The 12,881-nt window shown below is 35.0% G+C and overlaps 1 protein-coding gene across 2 annotated transcripts in view; it reads left to right on the top strand.

Moving 5' to 3' along the window:
- The window catches only part of Cep350 (centrosomal protein 350), a 163,598-nt gene that overhangs the window by 83,281 nt on the left and 67,436 nt on the right, over nucleotides 1-12,881 (top strand). For both annotated transcript variants that reach the window (XM_076872833.2, XM_076872831.2), the window contains exons 21-25: nucleotides 220-342; nucleotides 3,357-3,526; nucleotides 4,989-5,185; nucleotides 6,138-6,322; nucleotides 9,357-9,444. In XM_076872833.2, the coding sequence (XP_076728948.2) occupies nucleotides 220-342; nucleotides 3,357-3,526; nucleotides 4,989-5,185; nucleotides 6,138-6,322; nucleotides 9,357-9,444 (763 nt within the window). The remainder of the gene's footprint in view (nucleotides 1-219; nucleotides 343-3,356; nucleotides 3,527-4,988; nucleotides 5,186-6,137; nucleotides 6,323-9,356; nucleotides 9,445-12,881) is intronic.

Raw genomic sequence — 12,881 nt, 5'->3', positions numbered from 1 at the left:
CTGTTGTGGGTTTGTTTCCCTTAATTAAGCAGAAGGTATCCTTTATGTACTATATGTCCTTTTTTATTATTGAATGCCTTTTTCCCCTCAAATATTTTGTAACAGTTACTTCATAATATCTCTGCATTCAAGATTTTATCTCGTTTACTGTTAAACAATCTTCAAAATCTTTCTCTTATTGGAGACTGGATGTTGAATCAGTTTTTATTTTCTTTGTAGGATAAGTCAATCTTTTTCACTCTCTCAGAGTAAAGAAGAGACCCTTGACACAAAGCATCAAAAGTATTCCCCTTCATTCGATACTTACTCTGAGTCTTCAAGATACAAGAATCATGATCAAAGGTGAAGACAATTTTTTTTTTTTTTATTGATTCAGTTTGGCAAACTCTAACAAAGGGCTTAAACATTGCTTTTCCTTGACTTCTTATTTTTGTTAATGGAACAATGGCTGCCTCTTTAATTAGGTAACTTACGAATAGTCCATCCATGTAATATAGCTACTACTCCTTGAGAGTCTAGTTGCATAAGCATTGTATATGTTGTTTTTCTTACCTTTAATCTTCACAGCATCTTTCCAAGTCAGCTAATGTTGTCTTCATAGATTAAGGAACTGAGACCCATGGAAAAGTTAAGCATTTCCCCCAGAGTCACATAGTAGTGACACACCAAGACATTGAAATTGGCTTATCAGCCTCCAAAGCCTATGTTTATTGCACTGGCATTCATATTTCTTTTCTTTCTTTCTTTTTTTTTTTGGTTCTTGGAATTGAACCCAAGGTTGCTCTACCACTGAGCCATATCCCTACCTCTTTTGATTTTTTTTATTTTGAGCCAGGATCTCGCTGAATTGCTTAGAGCCTTGCTAAGTTACTGAGGCTGGCTTTGAACTTGTGATCCTCCTGCCTCAGTCTCCCAAGTTGCTGGGATTACAGGTGTGCATCTGGCCCATATTTCTTAACATTAGCATATGTACTAATTATAATCATTATAAAAATATTAAATAGGTTTTTCTTTGGTAGTTAGCACAGTATTAATGTCTCTAGTTTTCATTTATGATTCTATCCTTGAATGAGGTTTTAAAGGTTATTTTCCAGCATTCCTTATTAGATAGGATATTGTCATTGTCAAGTACAATAAAGCCTCAATTTAAAAAATTAAGTCAAAAACATGCACCTGTAATCCCAGCAACTCAAGAGACTGAGGCAGGAGGTTTATAAGTTTGAGGCCATCCTTAGCAACTTAGTGAGACTCTTTCTTGAAATAAAAAAATAAAAAGGGATGAGAATGTGGCTCAGTGATGAAGTGTCCCTGGGTTCAATCCCCAGTTTAAAAGCAATGTTTAAACCATCTCCCCCTGCAAATTTTAAAGTATAAGACTAAAAAATGTGAAAGTTAGTGTGGGATTAGTACCAATAGGTATTGAGTACCTATTATGTGTGTGAAACTACATGACATTTATTTAAGCTTTACCTTCACTGATATTTACCTAGTTTAAACCACTGAATTACTGTGGTAGACTACTAATAGGTCTCCTCATCCTCTCATCTTTACCCATTGTATTCATTGGCCACATGGTGAGCAGGGTGATTTTTATAAAATTTGCAGCCAACTTAGTCATTCACTTATTTGAATCCTCTCAGACCATTCAAGGTAAAGTTAAAATTATTTGGCATACTGTAAAAGTCCCTTCATAGTTGATACTTGCCAGGTGCGGTGGCCCATGTCTGTAATCCCAGCTGCTTGGGAGACTGATGCAGGAGGATCACAAGTCTGAAGCCCACTCAGCAACTTAGCAAGGCCCTGAGCAATTTAGCATACCCTTTCGATGTTTTCTTTAGTATTACTAGAGTATTTTAAAGCAAATCCTAGATCATAGCATTTGACCAATTAATACTTCAGTGCATATGTCTAAGAAATAAGGACCTAAAAAACTCTAATGCCATTATTGTTGCTGAAAATTTGATCTTTGTACCCAATACCAATCCAACAATGAGGACATGGTTTTGAGAAAAAGGAAAAAAGAAGGTTTATTTCTTTGCTAGAAAAGGAGAAATACAGGGGATATCTGTCCCAAAGGCTGTGATTCTTGCATTGTATCTTTTTATAGCTTTGTTAGATTTACCCTTTTGGAAACATTTATTAAGCTATATTGTCATTTAAATACACATTAAAAATATGAACATAGGAATAGAAATGATGAAACCTTCCTGGAAAAATGGGAAGGAGTCCTTGAGAACTTCACAGAAATAATACTTGAAATGAATCTTAAATTAGTGAACAGACAGAGAAGGACAGGGATTTCAGAGATATTTTCTATTTCAGAAATAGCATTTGGAGAGGCTCTTAAAAGCTGAATCAGGATAGGCTTCTAATACCTGCCCCCTTTTTAAATCACTGAATAATTAAGAAAAATAAGAAGGGAAGCATTTGTGAGAATACTGCACAGGGTTTGTTGGCTGAAGGATAGTCAAAATCAGAAGTCTGGTATGCATTTGGATACTTGAGGCAATGTTGAGGGAAGGAAATTGCTGCTAATACAGAGTTGAGGTTTAGTCTGAGTGATAATAGTTGAAGTTACAAGCATGCCATTTGATTGCTCAAGGAAAATGTTATGTAACATAAAAGAGAAAGGAACCAAAATAAAATTCTAGGGAATACCATCATTTTAAAGAAAGATAAAAATTAAAAACAAGGGGAAAAACCATAGGAAAACTTCTTAGGGAGGTGGGAAGATAAGTGAGAATAGAACCCTGGAATATAAGAAAGAAGAATTCTTATCAAACAATTTTAACATGTCAGACTTTCAGAAAAGTTGGAAAAATAATGCAGTCTTAAAATATCTTTCATCCAGATTACCCTAAAGTAGACTTTTTTCTATAGTTTCTTTAGCAAATAGAGCTTTTAAAGAAGATAGAGATCAACAACATCTAATGTAACAAAGAAAAAAATTATTTGATTTTGCAGTTAGAAGCTTAGATAGTTTAAAAAAGAATAGTTCCAGTGTAGCAATTGGGAGAGCATCAGATTGTAAGAGATCGTGATGTAATGAGGGGAAATAGAAATAGTGAGTAGAAGCCCCCTTTTCCCAGAACTTTGACTTCGAAAGTAAAGGAAAAAGGGAGCAGTAATATAAGAATAGTGGTTGCCTGTTGTGATTATTTCAAAGTGAGACATCCTCTCTCATCTTTTCCAAAATAGTGTATTCTCAGACTTATATCTAGTTAGTTTTTGTTTTTTATATGTTTCTTCATTGCATAATGTGGTTATAAGGCACAGTGCTTTAGTCAGATAAGTTTTCTTTGAAGTTATGATCCTTATTTGTTTTTTTGTTTGTTTCTGTTAACATCCATAAACAGAAGTAGTAGCAGTAGCAGCCGTCAAGAAAGTCCTTCAGTTCTGTCTTTTAAGGAAAATGAGAAGAAACTTTGTGGTGAAAATATGGAGAGTTCAATTGATGAACAGGTTCAGACTGCTGCAAATGATTCTTTACGAAGTGATAGTGTTCCATCTCTTCCTGATGAGAAAGGTAACTTTCTTTGCACATGAATGCATAATTGTTTCCATTGAAACTGGAAGAAAGGTAATTTTTTTTTAAAAAAGTGGCAAATGACTTGACTGAATTGTGTCCTAGTGTTTTAAGGAAAGTAGAAGTCAAAAATGATGGGGGATATTTAACTAAGACATTTCTAAGGTGTGGGTAGTTTCTCTTTGCTACTTACAATAAATTGAAGGAATTGTTAAGCAAAAAAGAACCAGAAATTAAGATTTAGAAAATTCTAAGCCTATCCATAAATCAAAAGAGAGAGAGAGAGAGAGAGAGAGAGAGGAGGGAGGGAGGGAGGGAGGGAGGGAGGGAGGGAGAGGGAGAGAAAGCATGTTTTGGTGTGGCTGGGGAGTCACTCCACAAAAGATTGCTCATGAGTTTGATTAGCCATCTCAGCAGAATCCAGAAATTCTGATGGGATGTTACCTGCAGGGACATTGCCAGTTTGGATTGAAGTAGACAATATGAAACAAAGGAGGGCATTCAGATAAGCCAGTCTTCTCTGGAAGAAGTACCCTCAAAGACACACACAGAATATTTTTACCAATTTTTTAGCATCTCAATCCGGTCAGGTTGACAACCAAATTTAAGCATTGCTGGGGAAAAAGAGGTGGTCTGAGTAACTTTGGAAATGGTGTTATGATTAAAAACAGTAAGCCTAATCCAAAAGTAATAGTACATAAACCCATATTCTAGTTGGTAAACTTGTGTGTGTGTGTGTATGGTGCTGGGGATTGAACCCAGGTCCTTGTGAATGTGAGGCAAGCACTCTACCAACTGAGCTGTTTCCCCAGCCCAATTAATAGTTCTTTAACTGTGTGTTGGTGTTGAACAAATAAGTAAGTGAAGATTGGATGGTGGGAGCCAGGTTTCTCAGTGTTAAAAAGGGAAGTTACAGGTAATATAAGAAAAGGAAGACAAGCGTGAATTTGAGTCAGAGACATCAGTATGAATTTTTGTTTACCTTGTTGGATGGATGGATAGAAAAAGCAATTGCGCCTGTGTGTGCACACATATCCAGGTGAGTATATATGCATTATATTACGTCTCTAAGCCTGGAATTCTAAGAAGATAGTTTGTCATTTTTGCCAGTAATATTAAACTTTTTTTTTTTAACATCATTTTGGGTGTTTACATTTCCTTTGTGGAACGTCTCATCATGGACCTTTTCTTGTTTTTTTAAAGGTGTATTAGTAGTTTTCTAATTGATTTGTAAGAACTCTTTAATGAAGGAATTTTTTTTCCTAGTGTTTCTAGGTTTTTAAGAGTTTTTTTTCACGTTTGTAAGGTAATTGAATTTTATTATTCCAAGTCTATTAAGTTGCTAGTGATCAGTTCTATGAATTTATGTTAGATTGTGCCAGAAAGAGGCAAACAGGCTAAGTGTAAATACCTCCTGAGAGCAGTTACAATGATAAAATCTGCTTTCTTCCTAATTTTTTAGATTCAACTTCTGTTGCAACAGAATATTCTCTGAAATTTGATGAATCTATGACAGAAGATGAAATAGAAGAAAAATCTTTTCGATCTTTACTACCTTCTGAGAGTCATCGCAGATTTAACATGGAAAAGAAAAGAGGCCATCATGATGACTCTGATGAAGAAGCTTCCCCAGACAAGACCACACTGTCTTCTGCCAAGGTGTGTTTCTGTTTGCCTGTGGAGGTAAATGTTTGTGGATGCATTCTCTTAAAGGTACAAGGATACATTTTATGTTTGAACTCAGTTGTCAACAATCAGAATTCTTTTCCTAAAAATCAGTTTTATGTTTTATTTTCCTTCTAAAAATCTGGCTTCCCTTTTCTTATAAAGTAGAATATAAACTTATTCATTAAAATAAGATATAGCCTCTAAGAAAATGAGTCAGTATTATTTCTATGGGTTTCTTAATTGCTTTGCTCTTCTACTTAGCTCCATTTAAAAATTTACAATCATTCTTCTTTCCAAATCATATTGCTTCTGGAAAACAGGAACAAATTCTTACCCTATTTTGTATCCCTGGTACTGTACATGTTGTACAGTAATTATTTATTAAGATTTATTGACTGATTAAATAGCAATGTGTTTTAATCCCTTTTATGTGTCTTTTTGAAGAATGTTTTCTTACATGGTTGGCAGCCTTGTATAATACTTTGTGTGTGTGTGTGTGTGTGTGTGTGTGTGTTTGGTACCAGGGATTGAACCCAAGGTGCTTAACCACTGAGCCATATCCCCAGCCCTTTTTATTTTTTATTTTGAGATAGCATCTCACTAAATTGCTGAGGGCCTTGATAATGTAAAATACTTTTTATTTATTTATTTGTTTATTTTTGAGACGAGATCCTGCTAAGTTGCTGTGGCTCTAATTGCTGACAAATACCACTACTCTGGCTTCATAATTTATTTATTCATTTATTTATACCTTTATTTTATTTATTTTTATGTAGTGCTGAGGATCCAACCCAATGCCTCACACGTGCCAGTCAAGCAGTTTGCCACTGAGCTACAGCCCCAGCCCCATAATTTATTTTTATGAATGTGTATCTCATATTAATGACGTTAAATATCAAAATGTTTAATAGGAAAAAAACTTGAAATAAACTCTCTACTTTAGGAGCTGAGCATGCCATTCTCAGGAGGACAAGATAGCTTTTCTAAATTTACTATGGAGATGGTTCGACAGTATATGAAGGAAGAGGAAATGAGGGCAGCTCATCAATCTTCACTTCTGCGTCTTCGTGAAAAGGCTTTGAAGGAGAAAACCAAAGCTGAATTAGCTTGGCTAGAACATCAAAAAAAGTAAGTTCTTTCAGTAGCATAGTTTTCATTGTTCAGTTACTTCCATAAAAAGTAAATGCTTTATGTTTTAAGATATTTTTGTTTCCTCATTTAATTTTTTTTTTTTTGTGTGTGTGTGTGTGCTTCTGGTTATTAAACCCAGGACCTTGTACATGCTAATAAGTACATGCTCTATCACTGAGCTATATCCCTAGCCTCTCCTCATTTAATTTGATATGATTAAATTAACCTAGTTTTTCTAGGGATAACAGGAACATACCTCAATATTGTAAAAGCAATCTATGCTAAGCCTCAGGCTAGCATCATTCTGAATGGAGAAAAATTGAAGGCATTCCCTCTAAAATCTGGAACAAGACAGGGATGCCCTCTCTCACCACTTCTGTTCAACATAGTTCTCGAAACACTGGCCAGAGCAATTAGACAGACGAAAGAAATTAAAGGCATAAAAATAGGAAAAGAAGAACTCAAATTATCACTATTTGCAGATGACATGATTCTATACCTAGCAGACCCAAAAGGGTCTACAAAGAAACTATTAGAGCTAATAAACGAATTCAGCAAAGTGGCAGGATATAAAATCAACACACATAAATCAAAGGCATTCCTGTATATCAGCAACAAATCCTCTGAATGAAAATGAGGACAACCACTCCATTCACAATATCCTCAAATAAAATAAAATACTTGGGAATCAACCTAACAAAAGAGGTGAAAAACTTATACAATGAAAACTACAGAACCCTGAAGAGAGAAATAGAAGAAGATCTTAGAAGATGGAAAAATATAGGCAGAACTAACATCATCAAAATGGTGATATTACCCAAAGTTCTCTACAGGTTTAATGCGATGCCAATCAAAATCCCAACAGCATTTCTTGTAGAAATAGAGAAAGCAATCATGAAATTCATATGGAAAAATAAAAGACCCAGAATAGCAAAAGCAATGCTAAGCAGGAAGTGTGAATCAGGCGGTATAGCAATACCAGACTTCAAACTATTCTACAGAGCAATAGTAACAAAAACAGCATGGTACTGGTACCAAAACAGGCGGGTGGACCAATGGTACAGAATAGAGGACACAGAAACCAATCTACAAAACTACAACTATCTTATATTTGATAAAGGGGCTGAAAGCATGCAATGGAGGAAGGATAGCATCTTCAACAAATGGTGCTGGGAAAACTGGAAATCCATATGCAACAAAATGAAACTGATTCCCTTTCTCTCGCCATGCACAAAAGTTAACTCAAAATGGATCAAGGATCTTGATATCAAATCAGAGACACGGCGTCTGATAGAAGAAAAAGTTGGCTATGATCTACATACTGTGGGGTCGGGCTCCAAATTCCTCAATAGGATACTCATAGCAAAAGAGTTAATAACTAGAATCAACAAATGGGACTTACTCAAACCAAAAAGTTTTTTCTCAGCAAAAGAAACAATAAGAGAGGTAAATAGGGAGTCTACATCCTGGGAACAAATCTTTACTCCTCACACTTCAGACAGAGCCCTAATATCCAGAGTATACAAAGAACTCAAAAAATTAGACAATAAGATAACAAATAACCCAATCAACAAATGGGCCAAGGACCTGAATAGACACTTCTCAGAGCAGGACATACAATCAATCAACAAGTACATGAAAAAATGCTCACCATCTATAGCAGTCAGAGAAATGCAAATCAAAACCACCCTAAGATACCATCTCACTCCAGAAAGATTGGCAGCCATTATGAAGTCAAACAACAACAAGTGCTGGTGAGGATGTGGGGAAAAGGGTACACTTGTACATTGCTGGTGGGACTGCAAATTGGTGCGGCCAATTTGGAAAGCAGTATGGAGATTTCTTGGAAAGCTGGGAATGGAACCACCATTTGACCCAGCTATTCCCCTTCTCGGTCTATTCCCTAAAGACCTAAAAAGAGCATACTACAGGGACACTGCTACATCCATGTTCATAGCAGCACAATTCACAATAGCAAGACTGTGGAACCAACCTAGATGCCCTTCAATAGACGAATGGATAAAAAAAAATGTGGCATTTATACAAATGGAGTATTACTCTGCATTAAAAAATGACAAAATTATGGCATTTGCAGGGAAATGGATGGCATTAGAGCAGATTATGCTAAGTGAAGCTAGCCAATCCCTTAAAAACAAATGCCAAATGTCTTCTTTGATATAAGGAGAGTAACTAAGAACAGAGTAGGGAGGAAGAGCATGAGAAGAAGATTAACATTAAACAGGGATGAGAGGTGGGAGGGAAAGGGAGAGAGAGGGGAAATTGCATGGAAATGGAAGGAGACCCTCATGGTTATACAAAATTACATACAAGAGGAAGTGAGGGGAAAGGGAAAAAAATACAGGGGGGAGAAATGAATTACAGTAGAGGGGGTAGAGAGAGAAGAGGGGAGGGGGAGGGGGGATAGTAGAGGATAGGAAAGGCAGCAGAATACAACAGACACTAGTATGGCAATATGTAAATCAATGGATGTGTAACCGATGTGATTCTGCGATCTGTATACGGGGTAAAAATGGGAGTTCATAACCCACTTGAATTAAAGTGTGAAATATGATATATCAAGAACTATGTAATGTTTTGAACAACCAACAATAAAAATTAAAAAATAAATAAATAAAAAATAAATAAATTAACCTAGTTTTTACAATCCAGGAATATGGCAATAATCTTTGATTTGTGTTACTTTCAAGACTTCCTTCGTACCCATATAATATTTTGTTTTCATTTCTCTTTTACAGTCTAACTGATCCTCATGTTGTTGTCCTATACTTAAGTCCTCTATAGTGTTGCAAATTGTTCAGAGTCCTCCTATCTTTAAAAGACTTAGTTTAGGGCTTACATGTATTACATAATCAGTAGAATACTTCCTGAGATATTAACTGCTGCTGCATATAACAACTGTTTTCAGCTTTTGAAAATACTAGGTTTGTGAACTTGTTAGTAACCAAGAATTCTTGAAATTATAACATGAATTTAATCTAGTCTTTGTCTCAATGAAAAATATTATTTGCAGACATCTACGAGACAAGGGAGAGGATGATAAAATGCCCCCACTCCGGAAAAAACAGCGTGGTTTACTTTTAAGATTGCAGCAAGAGAAGGTATGTTAGGAAAAATGTCTCTTTAAAAAAATTTATCATAGGCAAATTATGTCTCCCTAATCTCTTTTTCTTATTATCACCTTAAATGCGATTTAGTTGACTCTTGCCCCGGTTATAGAGGTTGCTTGGTAGTTTACCATATTTCTCTTACATTAAAATTGAACACAATCAAATCTGCTGCCTTTCTATAGTATGAATAGAATAATTTTTTGAAATGATTTGAATTTAAATTTAAGATATGTGTAAGAGTATATTTAGATTAATTTTTGAGTCATCATTTCCTTTCAGGGATTTTCACGACACATTAATTACATATTGACAAATTTTGACTTAGTGGGATTAGAAAGGCCTTGGTTTTGAATCCTGGAGAGACAGCAAGGTAGTTTGATGATGAAGAATTCAGGGGCTGGGGATGTGGCTCAGGCAGTATCACACTCGCCTGGCATGTGCGAGGCGCTGGATTCGATCCTCAACACCATATTAAAAATAAAGATATTGTGTCCACCTAAAACTAAAAAATAAATATTTAAAAAAAAAAAAAAAGAATTCAGGCTCTGAAGCTGGGATATGGCTCAGTGGTAAAATGCCTGTGGGTTCAATTCCCAGTTCAATTCCCCCCCCCAAAAAAAAGAATTCATGCTCTGAAGTCAGATTACCTAGGCAAGCATTTCAGCTCTACTAATTGTAGGTTTTATGACCTTGAACAAATTACTTAATTTCTGTGTCTCAGTTTCTTCATCTGTAAATTGAGAGCAATAATAGTAATATTCTTTATAGGGATATTAGGGAAGGATAGATGAGTTAATGCATAAAATAAATTTAGAGTAGACCTTGAAACAATGGTAAATACTCAATGTTAGTTGCAACTATATAATCATGGTCAAGTTTAAGTAGCTTTCTGAGACTTAATTTCCTCATCTGTAGGAGTGGGGATTATACTTTCATATGGTGGTTGTGAGGATTAAATGAGGTAACATGTAAAGTGTGTTTCACTGTACCTGGTAAGTATTTAATAGATTCTAGTTTTCTTTTCCCTTTTTGACCTGTTGTCAGGTGAGATCTACTGTGTTAGATGATTTACAAACTTGTTTATTTGAGTTATATATTAGATTATTACTTAAAATAATTTTTTAAAGTAAAATTAACCACAGGAAACATAACTGATGATGTGAATTTGAAAAAATACTAAACTTAATTTAAAAAAAATTATGACTTTTTAGTCTAAAACAAAGGTTTGTTTGTTTTAAGGTATGATTTAAAAAATATATTTATTAGGTGTAAATGGACACAACACAATGCCTTTATTTTTATGTGGTGCTGATGATCAAACCCGGGTCCTGCCCATGCTAGGCGAGTGCTCTACCGCTGAGCCACAATCCCAGCCCCTAAAACAAAGGTTTTAAAGTAAGTAAGATTTGTCTTTGTTAAAATTGGTGACTTACTTTCTACACTGTTGCAATACAATAGCTTTCAGTTTGTAAAGTAGAAGAAAAATACATTTGTAAACATGTTGTCTCATTCTGTAGTATTTCTTTTCACTTTAATAACATCCTTTGAAACACAAATTTATTTCAATATAATATTTCATTGCATGCTTATTGATGGCACATTTTTTTCGGGTTTTGTTAGTTTGAAAGTGTATTAGTTTTATCATTTTTTAAAGAATATTTTGTAGAATTATTTCAGCACTTTTAAAGATCACTTTCCAGTGTTTATCACTTTTCATTGTTTTTGTGGAGAAGTCAGTTGTCTTAAGTGTTGCTTTTTGTAGGCTTCTTTTAAGATTTTTAAAAAATTGTCTTTGGTTTTTTAATACTTTTACTATAAGGTATCTAGGTATGGTTTCCTTTGTAATAATCCTATGTAGATTTACTGAACTTCTCAATCTGTTGGTTGGTGTATTTTATTAGTTTTTAAAAAACTACTTCTTTGTATTTTGCTTCTGCCCCCTTTTTTCTATCATTTCCTTCTGGGAGTCCATTTAGACATATGTTAGACCTTTTTGCTATGTACCACATCTCTCTTCTGTTCTCTCTTGTTTTGATTTCATTTTCTTAAAACAAAAAAACACTGTGCCTCAGTTTGGAAAAAAAAATTTTTTTTTAAGTTTTTTTTAGTTGTAGATGGACACATTGCCTTTATTTATTTTTATGTAATGCTGAGGATTGAACCCAGTGCCTCACATGTGCCAGGCAAGTGTGCTACCACTGAGCCACAACCTTAGCCTTTGGAAAAATTTTTATTGACCTATTGGATTCTCGGTGTGTCTTCTGCTTCAGCTATTAAACAAACTATATTGTTAAATCTACTAAATAAATTGTTAATTTTATTATTTTAGTCCTATAATTCCCATTTAAAAAAAATTCTTTGTTGTAATCTACCTTTCCATCCTTTTTTTTTTTTTTAATCTTTTCCTATATGTATTTTATCTTCCTTGTTGGCTGTTTTATTTTTTTCTCATTGGCTCCTTTTTCTTTGCATGCCTAGTAATTTTTTGTTGAGTGCTGGATGCTATGGATAAATAATTACAAAGACTTCAGCTGATGTTCTCTTACCCTAGAGAAGATTCCTCCTTTCTTTTGCTCTACAGTTAGTTATCACCTACTTACCTTAACCCAGGCTAAGGACTGCACTGGGTTAAGGTAGGGTTGCAGAGTTGTTAAGCTCCAGTCTACCTCTGCTTTGCCCTGTTGTCCCTGGATTGTGGCCCTCCAGGGATTTCACTCAAAAACTAGGTAAACCTGTTTTTCTCAGCACAAGACACTGTGAGGATTTCTTCTCAGAGGTTTTTGGCTTGGTTCCTTAACTTTCTGTCTGTGCTGCTTCAGAATTTGACAGATGTTCAGAAGAATGTGAGTTTGAGGCCTCTTAAGTCTCCATTTTTGTTACTTCAACTCTGTAGTTGGTAGAATTATTAATTAGTAAAACTTTTTTTTTTTTAAAGGTATCAGTGTTTGAATTCCGGGCTCTTGGCCACCGAGCCACTTCCCCAGCCCTATTTTGTGTTTTATTTAGAGATAGGGACTCACTGAGCTGCTTAGCGCCTCACTGTTACTGAGGCTGGCTTTGAAATCCTACTGTCTCAGCTTCCCAAACTGCTGGGATTACAGGCGTGCACCACCACACCCAGCTAGTGTAGCTATTATAAAGGTTACTTAAGGTTACTTAAGGTTTACTTAAGGACATGTAGAATATATGATTCAGCAGTTCTGCCTTGGTATATATCCTGAAAATATTCTTTAATCCAAGAAGCTTTTCAAATGTACAGGGGAAAACAAACATCATCAGTAAGAGAATACATGAATCAAAGCACATATCTACAAAAAATGTTTAATATTGTAAGAAAATGAATACATTAGGTATCAGCACTATCCAATAGAGACTTCTATATCTGTACATGCAATATAATAGCTAGTAACCACATGTAGCTAACTAAC

Source organism: Callospermophilus lateralis, chromosome 13 (genome assembly GCF_048772815.1).
Source record: "Callospermophilus lateralis isolate mCalLat2 chromosome 13, mCalLat2.hap1, whole genome shotgun sequence".
Classification (NCBI taxonomy): Eukaryota; Metazoa; Chordata; class Mammalia; order Rodentia; family Sciuridae; genus Callospermophilus; species Callospermophilus lateralis.
This window is presented reverse-complemented; position numbering and strand designations above follow the sequence as displayed.